Raw genomic sequence first — 23,829 nt, 5'->3', positions numbered from 1 at the left:
AAGCTGGCCCAGACCAGTCTGAGCCAATTGTAATTCTGGCATGGAAGTGTACATCTGTCAGTCTACTGATTTGGTTCTCATTGGAGACTTGGTTTACGAGTGTTTACCCTTTGAACTTTGTTAGTAACTGGTTGAACTCTTAACACCGCACAAGTTTTGAATGTAAATCACATTTACAGTAACCTCCATCCAATATTTACACTAAGTGGCTACTTTGGCATCGATCAGTTCCTTGATTGTCCCTTGTACCTTTTCTACATCTAGCTTTACATTTCTACTCTTTCCCAAGGAGCTGATTTGGCAACACATGAATTAAATAGTCACTATATCTACATACATATTCTGCAAACTGCTGTGAAGAGTGTCATAAAATTGTACTTAGCATGAAATTACATGTTTGTTCCCATTCCACTTATTATGGAACATGGGAAGAATGACTGCTTAAAATTGCCCTTGCGCCTATCGTAATCAAACTAACTTTGTCTTCAAAAGTCCCTACAGGAGCAATTTTATTATTCATTTATTTAGTGCCCATTCTATCACATTCATGACATTGGACTTGTCAAAGTACAGAACAGTATAAAGTATTACATATTTACATCATGTACAAAATCTTATCATTGGAATCAACACATCTTTATAACAAAAACATTATTCTGCTTAATTAGATTATAAAATTATGTATGTACATACAGATCGAATAAAACTAGTGAAACTCCTTGGTTGAATTTACTAAAACTGTTAAATACCAGTACTTCAGTTAACTAGGCATAGTAACATATGGCACAAAAGCTAGGTGCATAATTACATACATACATGGATGAAAGAAGTTTGGTTTTTTCTAGGAATGGTTGATGATTCTGAATTTTTGTTTAGAGAGTTATGAAGCAGACTACAGATTTGAGCAAAATTCCAGGTATTCATTAATGCTGTAAAAGGTGTTGTTTATTAGTAAATTTTTTAGTTCTTTTATGAATGCATTAATGTTTGGTATTTTTTTGATGCTATCTGGCAATGCACTGTACAGAATTTTTGGTTTGTAAACAGCACTGTCCTGATATATTGATTTTCTGCGCACATCCCTATTATAGTCGTCCCTGTTCCTTGTTTGATAATTGTGAATCTCACTATTCAAAGCTGAAACTTGACAGTTTTTAATGAAGCAGGAGCTTTCAAATATAAATATAGATGGTAAGGTCATGATTTTTAATTCCTTAAAGATATGTCTACATGGTGCTCTGTGAGCAACATCACTTATTAATCTCACAGCTTTCTTTTAGCAGTTACAAGACTGCTTTGCAAAAGAGGTATTTCCCCAGAACACTATACCATACTTCAGTAGACTATAAACGTACGCCTAATAAGCACTTAACACTGTTTCGGTATTGTAGCAATCTTTAAGCACTCTTAATATGTAACAGTACTTGCTTAATTTTTTGTTAACATTTCTACATGTTTTTCCCATCTTAGATGCTCACCTACCCATAATTCTAAAAATTTTATGTGATTCTTTTCCTGAATTTGGCTTTTTGGCAGTGTGAATTTTATATTGCTCCTATTTTTGTTCCTTATATGGTTGAAGTTCATCCACACAGTTTTCTTGTCATTGACAACTAGACAGTTATCTTTAAACCATTATTCTGCCACTTCTGCTCTTTTGTCAACTTTTGCTGCATCTCATAATCATTCTTCCCTTTTATAATGAAACTGGTATCATCTGCAAATAGTATGGTATCAGCTGTTGAAAACTGTTGTGGTAGGTTATTAATAAAAATCAAGAATAATAATGGTCCCAATACTGAGCCCTGGGGCATCACATAATTACCTCTTTTACATTCAGAATGGTACACATTTCCATCCTGAGAGACTTGTACTCTTTGTTTCCTATCAGTTAAGTATGACTTGAACCGCTCATGGGAAATACCACGGACACCATATTTGTACAGTATTAATAGCAGTAGATTATGATTTATAAGATCAAATGTTTTGGAAAGGTATAAAAACAGCCCACAGATCAGTTCCTTGTCCTCAACAGCTTTGTAAACAAGTTTTAGGAAACTGAAGAGAGCCATTTGTGTAGATTTGCCTTTTCTGCAGCCATTCTGTGCATTTACAAGAATCTTATTTTTGTTTAGGAAGTCTAGCAAACTGTCATACATTATTCTTTCAATTATTTTCTAAAATATGGACAATAATGATAGTGGTCTGAAATTTTTAATGTAAAACTTGTCACCACGTTTATAAACTGGTATTACTGTTGACTGCTTAAGTTTACTTGGAAACGCACCAGTTTCAAAGGAGTCACTGATTATGTCCACAAGTTGAGAGACAACATTATCAGTACTATATTTAATAATTCTGTCTGGGATACCATCAAATCCGCAGGTCATTTTGCTCTTTAGTTTGCTGATTGCCGATTGTACTTCTTTGGATGTTACGGGATATAGGTACATTGTCCTTTCATTTATTGGAGTTATTTCCTTTGTCTTTGGATTATATTTAGTGGTGATCAGGTTTTGGGCTACATTAATATAATGATCATTAAATATATTAGCTATTAGAAGTGGATCATCAACAATTTCATTTCTGTGTTTTATGGTGATTTTTATTACTTGCATTTTCATGTTTGCCTGCATGATTATTAATAACTTTCCACATAGGTTTCATTTTGTTGCTACCCTTTCTGATATATGAATCATTGTGCTTCTTTTTTGCCCCAACTATAGCTTCCCTGTGTTTTTTCCTATAACACTTTACATATGGTTTCAAGATAGTATTTTGCTTTTCACTTATATAGCATTCTAAGACTTTCTGATGACTCTCTGATTTCATTTGTTACCCATGAATTTGATTTGTTGTTTATTTTCATTCTCTTCAGAGGGAATTAAATATCATACCAGTATTTATAATTTGACAAGAATTTGTTGAATTTCATATCTACAGAACTACTGCTTTCCATGTCCCAGTCTACATTTTATAATATTAGATTAAAGACCCTAATGTTGTCATCATTAATTAATCTTCTCTCAATGTATCTCCTGTTGTCACTTCTCTCATGAGATTTCTCTAGAGTCAATTTAACTGCTTGATGATCAGAGAAACCTGTATACACTACCTCAGATTTAAAGCCACATTTTAATTTGTCAATGAATATTTGGTCTATAGTACTTTCACTTTTGCTGCCGTATCTGGTGGTATCTTCTACACACATGTCCATATTGTATGTTTTTAGTAGATTAACCAGTTTCTGCCCTTTTTTACAGTTGTCCTTCAAATTAACATTGAAATCCCCAAGCACCATTATGTGTATTTTGACTGACTATTTAGATAGTTCAGAAGATTTTCCAAATTTTCAGAGAACAAGGGACTGGAGGATATCTCTACATTCTTAACTTAGTACTGTTCTTGAAACTTTTTATTTAGGCCTTTGCAGGATAATTTGCATCTACCTTCAACAGTCTGCCAGTTTTTCAACATTTTTTGATGCTCCTGTGTATGTCAAACAAACCTGTGACCATTCGTGGCACACCTTTTTTTGTTTTTTAAATAAGTCCAATATCCTCTGTTAGGGCTATTTGGTATGGGTCCGACACACTTGAGGAATATCCTAAGATGAGGTGAACAAGTGATTTCTAAGCAGTCTCCTTTGTACAGTGACTGCATTTTCCCAGTTCTCTGCCAATGAACCAAAGTCAGCAACCTACCTTACCTATGACTGATCCTGTGTGATGATTCCATTCCATATCCCTACAAATAGGTATAGTGAGGTGTTTATATGAACTGATTGATTCTAGTTGTGAATCATTGATATTGTACTCATAACATACTACTTTGTTTCATTTTGTGACCTGCATAGTTTAACATTTACGTGCATTCAAAGCAAGTTGCCAATCTTTGCAACACTTTGGAATCTTATCTGAGAATTGACTGAATACTTCTGCAACTTATTTCAGACAGTACTTCATTACAGATAACTGTGTCATCTGAGGAAAGTCTGAGGTTACTATAGGTATTTTTACTAGGTGATTTCTCTGTGGCATGTCTGAACTTACTTCTACTTCTGTTTATGACTCTTCACCAAAATTTAACAAGCTGCACTCTGCCTACCAAGAAATCATTAACCCAGTCACAGATTTTGTTTTGTACCCTATATAATAGTACTTTTGTTAATAAATATTCATGTGTGCCAGGTCAAATATTTTTGGAAATCATGAAATACTGCAACAACCTGATTTCCTAGGTTCATTGCCTTCAGGATATCTTGTGAGAATAGTGCAATTTGTGTTTTTCATAATGAATGTTTATTGGAATCCATCGTGCTTACCACGGAGGTGGTCTTCCTTTTCTGGTTCTTTATGTATCCACAAAATTGTTTTCATCCACCAAAAACTTGAAGACATCTAATTTCACTCTATACCAAAGTCAAAAGTTTCTCTTTTCTTAAATGTCTCAGTTTTGCTTGTGTGTGGCAAAATTGGGATGGCCCTTGTTTTCCAGAACTCTTATCTTTATTTCCTTTTTTATCATTCCAAGTATCTGGCTGAAGTCATTGATTTTTGTTTTAGCTTCAGTATCTCCTGTGGCACTCAAATTTGTTTTGAAGATATTTTGAATCTGAGACTCCACATGACAAGCTTAGGATATTAAACGTAATTTCTCAGTGTCACCTTGCAAGTTATTTTCAGTTCTTTGTGCAATATTCAAGTATATTAAGTATAAATAGTGATTAGGATCAAGTAAGAATTCAAATAAAATCCAGTTGTTATTTAATATTTAAATCCCTCAGGTGGTTGTTCATGTAAATATTAAAAAGTGAATGGGATGCAGAGAGCAACTCTGCCTTACGCTTTGTTAACTCATTTACTAAATGACCATACAGCTCTAATACTGTTGAAGAAACATGGTGCCTCTTCGTAGTGTCATAATTATATTTCTCACAAGAGTTTAGCTCTTGCAATATTACCAAAATCTTTTTTGAAATCTACAAATGCTCAGTGCATCACGTGACTGTCTTCCCCCATCTCTTCTTTACTTGTATTCTATTATCTTCCTCTCCTATCTCTTCTCCCATCTCCATTGCTACTACTTCCCTTATTTTGAATCAACCTGCCTGCTATGTGTCTTTCTTGTTCTACTTCTCAGGGAAAAAACTTTTCCCCCGTATAGGTACACTGTTTATGTTTTAGTTATTCTGAAGCGTTTGATTTTATTGAAATATAAGGGTTACTATAACATGTATGTCATAATAAATATAAAGTAAAATATGTTGATGCCTAATTAAATTGAAGGTAGGGTCTGATGGCCCTTAGCTTGTCAGAATAAATAAGATTTAAGTGCAGCTTTCAGTCTATTGTTCAAAACTCTTATTATTTGCACACAAATCACACAATCTTACATCAGTATACACATTTCAGAGTGGAGATAGAAGAGGGTGAAGAGCAAGTCCTTGGCACCTTAAAATACAGGCTGTCTGACTAAAGTCCAAAGGAAAATCATGGTGCTAAAAAAAGGGTTTTGCGGGGATCAGCAGCTTCTGTGTATTAAAATTCTATGTATTCATAGTGCAACATAAATAAAAATTCTAAACCCAGAACCACTCCTAAATTGCTAAACAACATTACCACTTAATCCCTGAATAACTCCATTTTTTTATATCCTTTGTATTTTGTCACATGAAACCCTGTGGATCCCCATAACTTCCTTTCTATCTCCCATGATCTTATATTTTCTTCAGTCCTCTCTCCTCTTTTCAAGGATGAAGAAACCTCTGCTTATGAAAACTAGTGTTTTATCATCAGTTTGCATGTCTGCTGTAGTCAGTTAAGTGGAACTGTTCTCTAGTTTCATTTGATTGTAGCTTCATTTTCATTATTTGCTTGCATTATTGCATTTCTATAGCATATTCTGCATTAGTACTAACACTGAATTACGATGATAAGTCCATTTCAAACTCTACAGTCTACACCTATGTTTTGTTTTAGCTCTGTTTATCATTAAGTAATATTTCTTGATTTTTTGGGCTCCCAAGAGAGACAGAGAGAGAGAGAAAGAGAGAGAGACATAAATGTTTGTTAGATCTGAAGGAGGACTTTGTCATGAAACTTACCAGTTCAAAACATTTTTCTACATGTCCATCTGTGGCTCAGCACATCTTCTGTTTGATGAGTAATGCTCTGTTTGCATACTGATAATTAAGTGTTGATGAGTATTATTCTATGACAAATATCAGTGTGGCAATTTAAATGTTTAGGCAAAGCAGTACATAAATAGTGGCTATTTAACATACATGATGATTCTTATTAACATTTAAAAATACCTGAAGTGAAGAGGATGCCACTGCGACATATTAAAGACACATTGGGCTGCAAAAGTCAAAAATAACCAAAAAGTGGATTTCAGGTGTTGAATATGTGATGTCACCAGATGATGTACCTCACCACATGTGCAATGCTTGGGCTTGTTGCTGTACCCTGCTAGTAGTGCATGTGAGTTTGAGTGTGCCGAGTGTGGCAGCACTGCACATACGCACTTGAATCAATCAGCACACCAGGAGGAACTGTTGGTGAAAGTATCGGGTCACCAGTAATTTCTAAAATTGATTTGTCTGAAGTGTATCTGCAAGTTCCTGTGGATAAGAAGTCTCACCGAGTTCTGGTTTTGAATATTCCTTTTGGTGTCTATCAATATTTGCATCTTGCTGTTGGTGTGGCTAGTGTCCCTGCCATTTTCCAACAATTTTTAAGGCAATTGACTATGCCTGTCCTGAGTTGCATTAATTATGTGGATGATACTGTTGTCACAGGCTCCTCCACAGCTGCTCACTTGAAAAATTTGTGCACTTTGTTTCCTGTCTTACAGTCCACAGGCTTACAGCATGACCTTACAAAATTTCAGTTTTTTCAACCTTCCACTGTTTATTTGGGGTTCAAGGTCTCGTGGGACAGGGTTCCCCTCTACTAGAACACATCTCCACTGTTACCTCTATGTCTCACCCCTCATCCACGAAGGAGCTTCAAGACTTCCTATGGAAGATAGCCTACTACCATAAATTACTAATGCTTGCAGCCACATTAACCCACCCATTGCATGCCTTGTTACACTAAAATGTACCTTTCTAAAGGAGCCAGGATTGCGGACATGCTTTTCAAATGTTGAAATCTGACTCCTCTCGGTGCCTTGTTTAGCTATGTTCTCTCCAGCACATAGTTTTGGCGACCAACACTTCACAGTATGGCCTTGGTGCAGTCCTAGCACACTGATATTCTGATGACTCTGAGTAAGCAGTTGCTTTTGTCTCTAAATCTCTCACTCCAGTAGAGTAGTGTTACTCTCAAGTGGAAAAAAAGGCTCTTGCCATCATTTATACTCTCCAAGAATTTCATGATTTTTTTGTATGGCTCCAAGTTTCCTTGTTACTGACCATAAACCCTTGGTTTCCTTGTTTAATACTCACACTTCCTTGCCTGACAGGGCAGCACACCACATACAATGCTGGGTGCTTTTCTTATTTCACTACAATTACAAAATCCATTTTCAACGTATGTCCAAACATGCCAATGCAGATGCCTTATCTCACCTTCCTGCGGGTCCTGTTCCCGACTTTGATCATCAAGAATTGCTTTACTTCCATCTTTATACTGAAATGTAGGCCACGGTCAAGGGTTTCCCAATTACGAGCTTGCACAAAGCAGCTGTCATTGCCACCAATCCATTTCTTCACCAGGTGGTTCGGTTTGTTCAACAGGTCTGGCCAGATAAGCCACCAGGTCAGGCCTCAGATCTCTTGCATAACTATTTTTCCTTACAGTATCACCACCCTGTTTTTGATGGTATTTTGCTGTTATCCACAAAAGACCTCTCTCCCAGAGTAGTCATTCCTGCCACATTACAAAGCAAGGCTCTATGCCTCCTCCACCAGGTCATTTGAGTTCTATGTGCACTAAATGGATAGCTAGGAGACATGTGTTTTGGTTATGGCTTGACGGCAAAATTGTCCATTTTGTCATGGCTTGTGAGTAGTGTGCCGACAACAGGCAGCTCCCAGGGTGTCTCTGTCCCCCTGGCCTGCTCCACACCTGCAATAGAAATGCTTTTGTGTAACTTTGCAGGTGGATGCATTTGCCTGGTTTCCTTACATTCTCAGGTGTGTGTGTCAATGTTGGCTAAGGTCACAATATCCTTTTGAGGGTTTTATCTATTGAGGGGTTGCCTTATACCTTAGTTTCCAAAAATGGGTCCCAATTTGTTTCTCACACCTTTCAATTCTTTTGTTCCCATTGTAGCTTCTTTCAGGTTATGGCTGCACTGTTCCCCCTTAAATTGAGCAGTGAGGCAGAATGACTAGTGTGTGCATTTGAGTCCCAAATGGAAACATTTGTCGTGGATTCTGCACACTCCTCTAGCTTCTGCAGCGTGCACCACATCTTCTATGGTCGGCTTTGTCTGGCTGCTTTGCACTGGGATTGGGTGTGAGGGTTTGGTTACTGGCCCAAGTGGATACCGCCGCAGAGGATGCCACCTTCGTGATGTCTGTATGGCCAATGGACTGTCAGCACACCACTCTGATCAGTTGCAACCTCGCTTGCCACCAGCAGCTACTGGTTCCCGGGTATGGCCCCCCATCACCACAGCCCACCCTGCCCGGCCTCCCTCTGCATCAAGCTCGTTATCATCTGCTGTGGAGGTGCCTCCATCCCACTGGCTGCCTCCTCCACATGTGGCACCCTGGGTTTTAAGCTTCTTGGCACTGGGCAACACCTGTCTCTAGCCTCAGGTCTCTTGCCACAGCCTGCTGTTCCGGATGGGCCGCCTCCATTGTCTCCCTCAGTCATCGCCTCAGCCTTCATCATCAGTGGGTTCAACCCATCTCCTGCGCACAGGGACCTGCCTGCTGATGCACATCAGTTGTTCAGGGGTTATGAATAAAGCCATATTTGTGTGATTTTGATTGGTTTTGTGTATTAATTGGTTACTATTATGCTTGTCGATCCTACACTTGCTGGTATGAGGCATTGCTGCACATTGCTCCAAATTTGAAACTCCTTTTGTAAATGATTAATGTCCTCACTGTAACCAAAGAAAAGCTGTTCTTATTTTGTGTTTCTTTCCTTTTGTCCATGCTTTTTTTGTTCACAGATATTATTTAGTAAAGAGAACGTAGGTCATTTACAGGTAAAGAGGAAATTTGGAAGCATATACTTACTTACTTGTGACACAATATGATGGGTTTCTGTTGTACTGTACTTTGCGGAGACTGTGAGACCAGTAAATAAAATAATAAATCTTACCTCAGTGTAAACACATATCTGAAACAATGAAAAAAATACTGCCTGCCAGATGCAAGACTTGGACCCTGAGCCCTACGTGCTAAAGTCATGCACGGAGGCCCAGTGCCACACCAATGTGAATACTGACTTGGGTATGAATCATCAGGTGCAACAGACTGATAGGCTCAAATGCTGCACATGCAATGATGTACATCATCTGCTGACAACACATGTTCAACATTTGTCAGCCAATTCTGGTGTATTTCCTGACATTTGTGGCCCCATGTGTCCTGTATTAAATTACTTGTCTCAGCATCATCTACATCACTTTGGAGGTTTTTAAATGTTAATAAGAATCACCCTATATGTAAATGAGGAAACAAAGGAAAGTACGAAAAATCAGAATATAAGTTCTACCAATGATATGGCCATCAGAGATGGAGCACTACCTTGGACAGGACAACGACAGGAAAAGGCTTCAGACAGATCCTTTTCAAATAAATCATCCCAATGTTTTCACTAATGACTGATTTAATGAAACAGCTGAAAACCTAAATCTGGATAGGCAGATAGGAATTTGAATCCCAGTCATCCCAAATGCAAGTCCAGCCAGTGTGCCACTTTACTAGGTCTGAAGAAGCAGCAGCCTCATCCAATCACTTTCTTTCCATTTCCTAAAAGTTTCAGTACCTCCAAATGAATGTGTGCCAGCACATATAGCAGTGCAGTAGTATTCATTGCAAATAAAGTACAAAGATACAGATTTTAACAGGAGATTCTCTTTTGTAAATGTATATTTTTTAATGTTCCATATCCCTAGAGGTTCTCTACCATGACAGGATCTGCAGAACAAAGTGAATATATGTCTTTTGGGTATGCTGCTGGATTATATTTAGTGCATCCTGCAATATTTACTTAAAGCAACTGCTCAATAATTGCCACTCTCCATCAATAATAAGTGGCCACCACCTGGTGAGGTCAAACAATTGCCATGAGGAAAAATTGTAGATACACAAAATATGATCCAGTGGCATCTTGCTATTTTGATGTGTTTTCTGTCTTGAAGAGAAGACCATAGCAATAATATCTATTCATCTTGCTAATTAATTCATCATCCAAAATTTTCCTTTACTTCCTTTACTGCTTGTTTCTGTGGTGTCACCGCCAGACACCACACTTGCTAGGTGGTAGCCTTTAAATCGGCCGCGGTCCGTTAGTATACGTCGGACCCGCGTGTCGCCACTGTCAGTGATTGCAGACCGAGCGCCGCCACACGGCAGGTCTAGAGAGACGTCCTAGCACTCGCCCCAGTTGTACAGCCGACTTTGCTAGCGATGGTTCACTGACAAATTACGCTCTCATTTGCTGAGACGATAGTTAGCATAGCCTTCAGCTACGTCATTTGCTACGACCTAGCAAGGCGCCATTATCATTTGCTATTTATCTTGTGATGCATGTACCGTCAGACCGATGTTCACCAATTATGGATTAAAGTTAAGTATTCCAGAAGCTACGTACCTTTTTTGCTAGTCTCTATTCCTTTAATTGTTCCAGACCTCACGCCAGTCTGCGTGAGCTTAAACGCGTGCCTTTCGGCTATCTCATAGTGGCTTGGCTGTCTTGCCAAGTCACAACAGTTTCACATTCAAGTTAATCAGCTGTGGTGATAATCTACAAATCTTTGTTTCATCCCTTTGAATGGACTTCAGTTACCTTTATAGACTTTGTAGGAACCACAAACATCTAAAATTTCTGTCTGTTGTTATATTGTCTCTTATTTCAGCAACATAGTGTGCACAGTTCATGCAAAGGAATATGCAAGCAACAGGTTAGGTTAGTTATTACCTGTTGTGTGACTCTATATAACAATTTAATGAGAACCTGTGAACAGCACTCATCTTACCTAAAATACAAATAAATATTTGGTAGTGTTGGACTTGACATACTACTAGGATAGTTTCTTACACTTTTATATGTGTCTATAGCTAGTACAAAAATTTTGCCTCCTAACGTAAGTACTGGCCAGCAGTTCTGTCCATAATTTTACATTCTTCTCAAATGATTTTTTTTTAACAATAAACTTTGGATAACATCATTCTGAAATGTCATCATACTTACATAATATATCAGTCACAAAAACTCTAACTCTGATTTATGGTAGTCACATTTTTGTTGCCATTTACCTTTTAAATGTTATATAATTTATTGAGTGTTCTTTGAATGTGCTGCCTTACTAATACCATGAAACTAACACATAGCACAGGAACACCATTGCAAAGGAGTGTGTGATATCAGCATGTGAAAAACTACTAATTTACATAAATTATGTTTTCTTTTTAAAAAACAAACCAAAATCAAAAGAAAATAACGGAAAAAGTTTCTGTGGAGATTTCAGATACATACCATGTCATTACTGAAGAGACCAGCACTTTCCTTTTTTTATTTTAAGTAAGCAGAAGTAGTTTAGAGACACAGAGAGATAACCTTCAGTATCTACGCTGCAATTTAATATACACCAGTTGCCTTCTCATCAAACAATGAAACAAACTTAATCTCCTACTTACATTCCTCTCACACCCATCCCCTCATCCCTCCACCTTCGGACATTTGCATTTCTTGAAGGGACTTCTGTTGTAGTAGCTCAAATTAAATAAATAAAATGGAACAGAAAATGTAGGGAATTTGAATGATTGCGTTATTTAAAAATATAGCTACGAAATATTAATCATAAACTACATTTCAGATGCACTTTGCCATCCAACAAGGACTTCTAAGTGCATGCATATTGACATTGTTCCAATGCTAATTTAGATTTATATCACTAATTTTGTTTTGCTAGAGGGAGCACAAGCTATCCCACTTTAACAGAACTTCCAAAAAGTTTTTAAATTACAGTTTCTTCCCACAATGAATTACAGTATTAAAAACCCAGGTTTTGACCTAGAAGAAATGGTCTGTTTTAGAAATGTCAGTACACATAGAAATTAAAGAAAATATTCTGCATGTATTACTTGTGCAGTTCCCGAGATCGCAGCAATCTTCTCAAACTGAGTTCCAGAAATTCTAAGCCTGTCCATGAGCATATCAAGTGCTTTTACCCACATGACTGGAGAGGCCCACACCTCCCTGCCCTTCCGTACCACTCCTGCATGTGTCCTGTAAAAAGTTCAGATCACAGTCACTCATAATGTGATATCACATACAATTGAAAAATGAAGTTTACGACACTGAAAAAAAGAACTTACTATACCGTACCTGAATTCTGGCAAATCATTGTCAAACTGAACCTGTGCTTCATGTAGGACAGTTAACTGATTGTCAACTACTACTGCTTTAAGCTGTAATAAAGAAATAAAGAGAACTATAATTATCAATACAGTCCTTCAAAACAGTAAAACGTTGACAAACTGACTTATTTCTCATACTCTGTATGTCTGCTAATAATACTTTTGAAATAAAGAAAATGAAATGACCAGCATTAATGAAACAGCTTTTTGATTCTGGAGATATTTACAGAATGATAATTAAATCGACACCCTAGCTGCAAACAGGCGTTGATATACATAATTGGGAACATGTTGAAAAGGTGTGCCCCCACCGGGACTCGAACCTGGGATCTCCTGCTTACAAGGCAGATGCTCTATCCATCTGAGCCACTGAGGGCACAGAGGATAGTGCGCCTGCAGGGCCTTATCCCTTGCACACCCCCCCGTGAGACCCACATTCCCAACATGTCCACACCACTACATTCATAGAGTGCCTAATAGATGTTTGCACACTCATTACTCATGGCAGATTAATCTACCAAGTCCCGTATGAGTTGGGGCATAGCGTGTGCATTTGCACAAGAAGGTCAATGGCCGGGTAGCCATCTTTTAACTATATAGTTATTTTAGTATATAGTATATTTTAACTATATAGTTAAATGCAAAATGCATGCCCATCACATAACACGATGTGTTATACGTGTGGAAAAAAAGGTCATGTCCAAGCAGTTTGTTTGCAACAGCACTAACACGCCAATTTTTCCCGCTCCCAGGAAAAAACAGGCTCATGCATATACAGTGAACATTGTGTTTTCCAAACCTACAACAGGTTCTGAAAAATGTAAGATTAAGGTTGTGCCTCATTCTCACTATAGTGCTGTGCAACGACATTCTAAAAAACTATTTGTCTCATTACGAATTGCTGGCCATCGTGTGAACTTCCAGTTGGACAGAGGTGCATCAGTCACTTTGCTTAATGGTGCCATATACAAGCAGTTAGGCCCACTATGCCTTTCTAAATCTAGCAAGCACCTTACTGCTTACAATGGACAGGAAATTCCAATGCTTAGACAGTGTAGTTTGCCTGCCACATACAAATCTCACACTAGAACAAAGAATTTTACTGTGTTGAAATTGCAAGACAGTGAGAACATTTTTGGTTTAGATGCCTTTGATTTGTTTGGTCTTAGCATCCAAGACAATGTACTTTCCATATTGGCTTTTGATCTGAAAACCAATGTAGCTACTAGCTTGCTTAAAGAACTTCCTCAACTATTTTCAGATCGAATGGGAAATGCTAATAACTTTGTAGTGCATGTTACATTGAAAGACGGTGCACAGCCTAAGTTTTTCTGGGCCTGCCCCATTCCCATTGCTTTATGAGACAAAGTAGCCAGTGAATTGAAAGAATCGCAAGACATTGGTGTAATTGCTCCCACTCAAGTTAGTCAATGAGCCAGTCCACTAGTTTTGTTGCCTAAACCTACTGGGCACATTCACATTTGTGTTGACTTCAAGTCTACATTCAACCCATAGACAGTAGATGGCACTTATTTGTAACCTCACCCTGAGGAACTCCTGGACAGGCTTGGTGCAGGACGGTACTTTCATAAGATAGATTTGCATGATGCCTACTTGCAAATTCCATTGGATGAAGAATCACAGAAAGTGTTTATTGTAAATACGCACTTAGGACTATTCAAGTATTTGTGTTTGCCCTTTGGCAGTGCTCCCATTTTTCAATGTTACTTAGAACAGTTGATGCAAAAGTGTCATTTTGTTCAAACTATGTTGATGATATTGTTGTCTCAGGTCATTCACCAGGGGAACACATTGCCAATTTGTGTGCTCTTTTTCGAGTGTTGTCAGAAGAAGGACTCAAGCGTCGTCTCGAAAAGCATGACTTTTTTCAGACTGAACTACAGTTCTTAGGTCATGTGATAAACAGTCAGGGTGTGCACCCCCTTCAGTCTGATTTGCTTGCAATCCATGACCTGCCTGTTCCTTGCAATGTATCTGGACTGTAGTCAGTACTAGGCAAGATGATGTACTACAATCGTTTCATACCGAATACCACTCAGATCACAGCTGTATTGCATCACTTGCATTGCAAAAATGTACAATTTTGGTGGTCTAAAGATTGTCAAGATGTACTTCAGAAACTCAAAAATGCGTTGCTTAGTGACAGATGCTTAGTGCATTTTGATCCTGCCGAGCCAATAGTTTTGCAAGTCGATACTTCTTCCTATGGAATTGTTGCACAAGATAGACCTATTGCTTATATCTCAAAGTTCTTAACTCAAACTCAGAACAATTACTCTCAAACTGAAAAAGAAGCTCTTGCTATTGTGTATGATGTGACAAAATTCCATCACTATTTGTATGGTCGCAAATTCTATTTAGCGACAGATCAAAAGCCTTTGCAGTCCTTGTTTCATCCATGAAAGCCATTCCCTACATGCACTGCTCAAAAATTGCAATGCTTTATATATTTATTTATTTAAACGTCAAGTTCTGTAGGACCAAACTGAGGAGCCAATTTACAAGGTCATGGAACATGTCAGTACATGAAATTATAACATAAAAGTAGTAACAGATAAAAATAAAATGTTTACGAACCCAAAAAAAGTCAATCATAAGTTTAGGTAAACGCAATCAACAATACAATAAGAATCAGCTTAATTTTTCAAGGAATTCCTCGATAGAATAGAAGGAGTGACCCACGAGGAAACTCTTCAGTTTTGATTTGAAAGCGTGTGGATAACTGCTTACATTTTTTAATTCAAGCGATAGCTTACTGAAAATTGATGCAGCAGTATACTGCATACCTTTCTGCACAAGGGTTAAGGAAGTCCGATCCAAATGCAGGTTAGATTTCTGCCGAGTATTAACTGAGTGAAAGCTGATTATTCTTTGGAATAAGCTAATATTGTTAACAAGAAATGACAGTAAGGCATATATATACTGAGGGGCCAATGTCAAAATACCCAGACTCGTGAACGGGGGTCAACAAGAGGTTCGTGATCTTACGCCACTAATTGCCCGAATCGCCTGGTTCTGACCCAAAAATATCCTTTTAGAGAGGGAAGAGTTACTCCACAATATAATGCCATACAACATAAGCGAATGAAAATAAGCGAAGTAGACTAAATTTCGTGTTGAACAACCACTCACTTAAAATACCGTTCGTATAGTAAAAATGGTAGCATTAAGTCTTTGAACAAGATCCTGAATGTCAGCTTTCCATGACAGTTTACTATCTACCTGAACACCTAGAAATTTGAACTGTTCAGTTTCACTAATCATATGCCCATTCTGTGAAATTAAAATGTCAGGTTTTGTTGAATTGTGTTTTAGAAATTGTAAAAACTGAGTCTTACTGTGATTTAGCGTTAGTTTATTTTCTACAAGCCATGAACTTGGATCATGAACTGCACTATTTGAAACTAGGCCAATGTTACACATGACATCCTTTACTACCAAGCTAGTGTCATCAGAAATATATTAGAGTTACCCGTAATACTAGAGGGCATATCATTTATATTAATAAGGAACTGGACACTGATCCCTGGGATGCCCCCCACTTGACTGTACCTCACTCAGACCCACATCACAGCCATTCTCAACACTATGAATAATGATCTTTTGCTGTCTGTTGCTAAAGTAAGAGGTGAACCAATTGTGAGCTACTCCTCGTATTCCATAATGGTCCAGCTTCTGGAGTAATATTTTGTGATCAACACAATCAAATGCCTTAGTAAAAACAAAAAATATGCCTAGTGTTCAAAACCTTTTGTTTAACCCATCTAGTACCTCACAAAGAAAAGAGAATATAGCATTTTCAGTTCTTAAACAACTTCTAAAGCCGAACTGTACATCTGATAGCAAATCGTGTAGTATAAAATGATCACTTATCCTAACATACACAGCCTTTCCAACAACTTTAGCAAACACTGCCGGCATAAAAATAAGTCTAAAATTGTCTACATTATCACTTTCTCCCTTTTTATAATGTGGCTTTACTACTGAGTGGTTTAATCATTCAGGAAACTGATGATTCCTAAAGAAAAAATTACAAATGTGGTTAAACACAGGGCTTACGTGCACAGCACAGTACTTTAATATTCTGCTAGGCCCTCCATCATATCCATGAGAGTCCCCAGTCTTCAATGATTTAATTATTGACTTAATCTCCTCGTTGTCTGTATCGCAGAGGAATATTTCAGATATCAATCTCGGAAAAGTATTTGCCAGAAAGTTATAGGATTCCCTGTAGAAACCAAATTTTTATTTAATTCACCAGCAATGCTCAGAAAATGATTGTTAAATACTGTACATATATCTGATTTATCACTAACAAAAATATTTTTACTATGGACTGAATTTATATCGTTGACCTTGTGCTGCTGACCAGCCACTTCCTTCACAACTGACCACATGGTTTTAATTTTATCCTGTGAATTAGCAATTCTATTTGCATACCACATACTCTTTGCCTTCCTAATAACATTTTTAAGCATCTTACAATAATGTTTGTAATGGGCTACTGTAGCTTGATTGTGACTACTTCTAACATTTTGATATAATTCCCGCTTTGTTCTACATGATATCCTTATCCCAATAGTCAGCCACCTGGGTTGCCTATTACTGCTAGTAACCCGTTTAGAACATTCTAATGGAAAGCAACTCTCAAAGAGCATGAGAAATGTGTTAAGGAAAGCATTAAATTTATCATCTATGTTATTGGTACTATAAACATCCTGCCACTCTTGTTTCTTGAAAAGGTTTAAAAAACTCACTGTTGCTGTTGGATTAACTTTCCTACACAGTTAGTAATTATGTGTGATATTTGTTTGAGTACAAAAGTCTTTTAGTGTTAAAATTTGTGCATCACGGTCTGAAAGGCCATTTACTCTTTTACTAACAGAATACCCATCTACTAATGAAGAACAAATAAAAATATTGTCTATGGCTGTGCTACTGTTCCCCTGCATCCTTGTAGGAAGAAACGCAGTCTGCATCAGATCATATGAATTTATAAGATCTACCAACATCCTTTTTCTTGCACCATCATATACAAAATTTGTATTGAAGTTACCACATATAATTAATTTCTGGTACTTCCTACAAAGTAGATCAAGAACCCTCTCTAGCTTGAGCAGAAATGCTCTGAAGTCAGAGTTAGGGGACCTATAAACAACAACAATTAGAAGTTTAGTTTCACTAAATTCACCTCCCCTTGCACAACATTCAAATATCTGTTCAGTGCAGCGCCGTGATACATCTATGGACTCAAATGGACCACTGTTTTTTACATATGTAGCCACTCCCCCACCCTGCAAGGAACTCCTTGAAAAACAGACAGCTAATCTGTATCCTGGTAAAGGAAGCCTCTGAATTGTCAAATTATTTAAGTGGTGCTCTGATACACCAATAATTTCGAGTCAACATCTCCTTCTCTACTTGGAAACATGACGTCCTCTAAAGGTGAGCCCTTAGTTAGAGGGACTTCCTTTAAGCAGGTATACCTGTCGGCTGACTTCAATTTAAAAAAGGTGCAGCTCTAATACCAACTACTACAGAAATTTTTCGATGAGTGATCCCACCACCACACACTATGCTGTCACCTATAAGCTTTGCCAGCTTCCCCTTCCCATACCCCAGGGCTTTGTTGCTTTCACAGTATCGGTAGAAAATTATGTACAGATTTACAGCAAAGCATGGCAATGCAGATGCCCTATCTTGCCATCTGATTGGCCCAGACTCTGATTTTGATGCATCTGCTGCATCTTGTTGTCATATTGATACACAGGACTCTAAATTACTGGAATCTTTTTCCTTGAACTACAGAAAAATAGCACAGGCCATGGAAGCAGATGTCAACATCAAGATTTTGTTTCATTATATTCACACGTCATAGCCTTGTTCATTGAACAGTATCCAGATCTCAGATGTGCACCAACATTTTGCGCATCAGCATAATCTTTTAGTTCAACAAAGTGTGATTCTAGCTGAAAATGACAATGGACAATTCCATGTCCTTATTCCAAAAGTGTTGCAAAAGGATGTGCTGGGATTGTTCCATTAAGGACATTGAGGAATTGTTCACACTAAATAGTTAACGTGCCAGCACTGTACTTGGCAGGGCACGGGGACCCACACTGAACAGATGGTGGCACAGTGTGATGCATACATGGAGAACCAACCTACTCCCACACAGACATTTGCAGCTTGGTCTAAGACTCAATCACCATGGCAATGAGTGCACATAGACTTTGCAGGACCATTTTGGAACAGTCGTTGGCTCACAGTGGTAGACTCTTTTAGCAAGTTCATATTTGCAGTGCCTATGAACTCTACCACATCATGTAGCAGCATTCAAGTGTTGTCCTCAATATTTTTCATAGAAGGTTTGCCAGAAGTACTTGGATCAGACAACAGACCACAGTTCACTTCACTTGACTTTGAAAAGTTTTGTGAACGCAATGGTATTTGTCACCTAACAAGTGCTCCACTTCACCTGCAGTCCAACACTTTCACACTTTCAAGCACTGGATGGCCATGCTTCGCACCACCTACACACGGGAACAGGCACAGCAACCCTTTCTCATCTCATGTCACTCCCACCCATGAGATGGACCATCACCTGTGGAACTCCTGCATGGCTGCTGCCACTGGGCGCTGCTACACTTGCTACATCCACTGCAGCACCCAGTGTCGCCAGTGGTCCACAAATATTGCTTTGTGCCATCCGATCTTGTTCTTTTCAGGGTTTGTGGCAACTGTGGGTGCTGGGAAAGAGGCATGATCCAGGAACACATTGGTTCTTTTATGTATTTGATTGCAGGTACTGATGGTTTGCAGCACAGCCACCAGAACCAAATTCGCGCACATTAATTGCCCTGTGATTCTGTTGCTTTTCTTCCACCAGATTTATGCCTTCACTGGACTGCTCAGACTTTGCAGCCACCTGCTGGTGCCACCAGGGCACCCCAGAACATCCCTGCTTGTCAACCCCATGGACTTGGACCCACCATCGCCGTCCCCATCACCGTCATCACCCCAGCACACGCCTTCAGGTCTGGACGCCTACCCTTGCAGCAGTTTTCCAGATGACGTATCTCTTGCCTCACAAGCCAGACGGTGGGGTACGGTTGGGAGGCTGCCGTTCTCCACAGTCACGGTTCCCAGCCATCATCACACCCAGCATCCCGCCTCCCTCCCAGTTGACATTCACAGCCTCACTATATGACACTGGTGTGGCATTTTGGGGGGAGGAACGCGCTGGTATATGCTGGCGACAGCACACCATGCAGCACAGAGGTTATGAGAGATCGATCAAGGCCAATGACAAGACTCACTGGAAACGTGCCACAAACGCCCTCTCAGCCGTCAGTATTTAGGATCGCCGCTGCGGGCCAAAGGGCTAGTTTAGCCAGTTAGTTGAAGTCTGTTTGCCTTGTAGTTCCCGCATGTCACTGAGGTGGAGTCATAGACTTAGCCTTTAGCACAGAGACAGACAGCACATAGTAACCTTATAGTGAACATAGCAGACTTCTACTTCAACAACATTGAGGCTACGTGGAGTATACAGAAGAGAGCTTGTACCGCAGCATACGGAAACATTTTGAGTTAAATAGCTCTTTGTTTATGAATAAAGAACTCAGTTATTAATTGCGTGCAGTTGTGTTATAGAATGAGGATACCGGACACCAACCCACCCCTCTCCTTCTGCCCATGGTACAGCTCTACAGGGACAACAAGATGACATAAAAGCAGCTAAAAGAATACAACAATTAGAATAGCTACTTCACACACAAAGGCATTCAAACAATTGTTATTTCCCAATGAATGGAACAGGAAGAAATCCTAATAACTGATACAATGGGAAATTGTTTCTGCCATTCACCTCACAGTGGTTTGTGGAGTATAGGAGGAGATGTAGATAAAACATGCTGCTCCTCTATGGATCCTCTCTATTAATTGTACTTTGTAAAGGTCACAGACTAACAAGCAACATTCAAGATCAGCTGAATAAGGGTACTGTAAACCACCTAATCCATGGGTGAACTACTTTTCAGTGGCTAACTGTTAACAGTGTAATTGAACTATCTACATCATATTCATACTCGGCAAGCCACTGTAAGGTGCATGATGGAGGGTACCCTATACCACGACTAGAAATTTTCTTTACTGTTGCGCTCACAAATAGATCAAGGGGAAAATGACTATCTATGTGCCCCCCCATGAACCCTAATTTCTCATATGTTATCTTTGTGGTCCTTACACAAAATGAACACTTGCTGTCAAGGACAGCATTCTGGGTTCTATTGCTTAAGAAGTTTTCAAGTCACATGTCTGGAAACCACATTTAATGTATTTGCAGTTGTGAATATGGATAACCATCAGCTACATCGTAATGGGATGACAACAATGCAAAACTGTGTCAGACTGGGACTCGAACCCAGACTTCCCGCTTATTGTGAGCAGCCGCCTTACCATTTGGCTGTCCACAAGCATGACTCACGGCCAGACCAAAACTTCCACATTTCATCAACCATGGAAGTTTGGATCTGACCATGAGTCATGCTCGGGTAGCCAAATGGTAAGACGACCGCTCGAAAGCGGAAAATCTGGTTCCGAGTCCCAGTCCAGCACAAATTTGCATTGTCGTCATTCCACTGCCTCCACGCATGCCCGAAGGAACTTTGCATCACAATTGACAATAACAAATGCACTGCAACATCATATCTGGGAACCTGTACCATGTGCTCATAGGCTTCATTAACAGTCTGCAGTGGAGCACCATGTCAAACACTTTTCGTAAAACTGGAAATATGGACTCTGTATGTTGGCCTTCATCCCATAGTTCACAGGATTATGTGAGAAAAGAGCAAGCTGAGTTTTGTATGAGTGATGCTTTCTAAAACTGTGCAGATTTGTGAACATAAGCTTTCCAGCCTCTCATTTTTTTTTTTTTTTTCCAGTCTCTTGGGATTTTGCACTGGGCAAGAGATTCATGATAAATATAAATGTATGCTAAGTAGGGGGCCAATGCCGTACAGTACTTTTTGTAAAACCGAATTGGGATTCTTTCCTGGATTTATTTGTTTACGACTTTTTCTGTTGTTTCTCTGCACCAGGAATTCTTATTACTATGTCATCCATATGGAACTCTGTGCAATAGTCAAATGATGGTATGTTTGTACAATTCTTGTGCATGAAAGATTTCTTAAAAGCAAAATTTAAAACTTCGGCTTGTGTTTTCCTATCTTTTATTGTCACACCAGGTTGGCGAACAAGGGACCGGAGACATGCCTTAGACCCACTTAGCGATTTTACATAGGACCAGAATTTTCTCAGGTTCTTGGTCAGATCTTTTGTTAAGGTATGACAGTGGTAGTTGTTATATGCTTCTTGCATTGATCTTTTCACTGATACTCAAATCTCTACTAACCTTTGCCTGTCGCCATTTGCATATTCCCTTTTGAACCAATACTGCAACAGCCTTTGCATCTGTAGCATTTTCTGGATTTCATTGTTAAACTGCAGTGGGTCTCTTCAGTCCTTAATCCAATTATTAGATACACTTTTGTACAGAACACAATTTACAATCTGTGTAAACTTTGTCCATAGTTCCTGTATATCCATCATAGAAGGACTAAATGATGTCAGTCCATTGTCTAAGTGAGATGCTAACTACTGCTTATCTGCTCTTTGTACCAGAAGCACCTTTCTAGCCTTCTTGACTGATTTATTAACTTTTGTAGCCATAGTCAGTATGACACCATCATGATCACTAATCCCCATCTCTATACTGATGCCATCGATAAGGTCTAGCCTGTTTGTAGCTACAAGGTCTAAGATACTTCCATGGCATCAATCCTCAGTGCAGAATATGACTTGACCACAGACATAAGCAAATTAATATATTTTATATAAACAAGCAGAAAGACTCAATATTGACAGTTTTGTGAAGTACTTTTGAATACATTTTCTGAAAACTGTCTGAGCAGCTAGTTTGGCAGAAACTAGCTGCTCAGACAGTTTTCAGAAAATGTATTCAAAAGTACTTCACAAAACTGTCAATATTGAGTCTTTCTGCTTGTTTATATAAAATATATTAATTTGCTTATGTCTGTGGTCAAGTCATATTCTGCACTGAGGATTGATGCTCATATTCATTTAAAGACAAAAAGTTGGTTTATTTTGTATATTTTCATTCACTGTTGTCTTACAGAATTATTTTCTGGGGGCAGTGAATCTAAGTAAATACAGTATTTATTCGGGAGAAGCATGCAGCAAGAGTTCTCTATAAAACAGATAACTGCACTTCTTGCAGCAGTAGTTTTAATTATCCTGGAACTTTTACATTCAGTTCCCACTATATTTACACCTGAATGGTTGTTGTTGTTGTTGTTGACAGTAATAACTTGTTTCAGCTGAACTGTGATCCATACAATTGGAATACAAGATACAAAAAAATATATGAAATTTTTGTGAATTAGGAAATGGCAGAGTAATGGTCAATGTATATAACAGAGCACATTGTAAACATTTGTTCATCAAATATAAGATTTTAACAGTAGTTAATTTGTATATTCTTGACAGTTTTAATCACATACTTGCTGAATTACCTAATTTAGTTATAACAAATCAGACACATGATAATAATACAAGAACCTGTACTTCTCTGATCTTATCTAGATACAGATTAACAAAAACTAGTAACAGCAATATGCACATGGTGTAGTGGTTCGTGTCATACAAGAGCAAAAGATACATGGCGGAACAAGATATTATATGAAGCGTACTCTGGTGCAACTGACTGCGAGAAAGCAGCATTATCGCTGACCTCTCTCTATTCCTTGAGCTAAGAGAGCTTTGGTTCAGTATTAACTATTGTGAAAAGATATAGTCTAGCTGCTGATCTTAATGAGTATGGATGAATGTATTATGGTTTAATAGAGAAGGCTCTGTTGCAAAACTGCCATCTTGGCAGCATAAACAAGTTGTGTATTGCATAAATTATTCTCCATCTTATGGTTTCACATTTTCAAATATTTGTGCATGCCTACGAGACATATCTTTGGACTGTGGAAGCTCGAACCTGCAAACCCTATATGGTCATTAATTTAAAGACTCTTAAACAAATCCACTTCGACAGACAGGCTTCCATGGACAGGAGAATTGGACCGTAGTTAACATAGACTAAGATTCCTCCAGATTTAGCACACAGTTTGACAACTGGCATTGAGTACAGCTTACAGTCAGTATGCAGCAGCAGACCTCTAGTC

At 38.5% G+C, this 23,829-nt stretch overlaps 1 protein-coding gene and 1 non-coding gene across 3 annotated transcripts in view; both read right to left on the bottom strand.

Annotated features, from left to right (window-relative positions):
* LOC124770366 (xylulose kinase-like) overlaps positions 1-23,829 on the bottom strand; it is a 130,118-nt gene that overhangs the window by 93,821 nt on the left and 12,468 nt on the right. For both annotated transcript variants that reach the window (XM_047249198.1, XM_047249199.1), the window contains exons 2-3: positions 12,522-12,604; positions 12,278-12,422 (exon numbers count right to left, since the gene is read on the bottom strand). In XM_047249198.1, coding sequence (XP_047105154.1) covers positions 12,278-12,422; positions 12,522-12,604 — 228 coding nt within the window. The remainder of the gene's footprint in view (positions 1-12,277; positions 12,423-12,521; positions 12,605-23,829) is intronic.
* Trnat-ugu lies at positions 12,856-12,930 on the bottom strand. The gene has a single exon. It is a non-coding gene; the product is annotated as a tRNA-Thr (tRNA).

Source organism: Schistocerca piceifrons, unplaced genomic scaffold, assembly GCF_021461385.2.
Source record: "Schistocerca piceifrons isolate TAMUIC-IGC-003096 unplaced genomic scaffold, iqSchPice1.1 HiC_scaffold_798, whole genome shotgun sequence".
In the NCBI taxonomy this organism is placed as follows: Eukaryota; Metazoa; Arthropoda; class Insecta; order Orthoptera; family Acrididae; genus Schistocerca; species Schistocerca piceifrons.
Note: the sequence above shows the minus strand (reverse complement) of the source record. Positions and strands in the feature narration are given on the sequence as shown.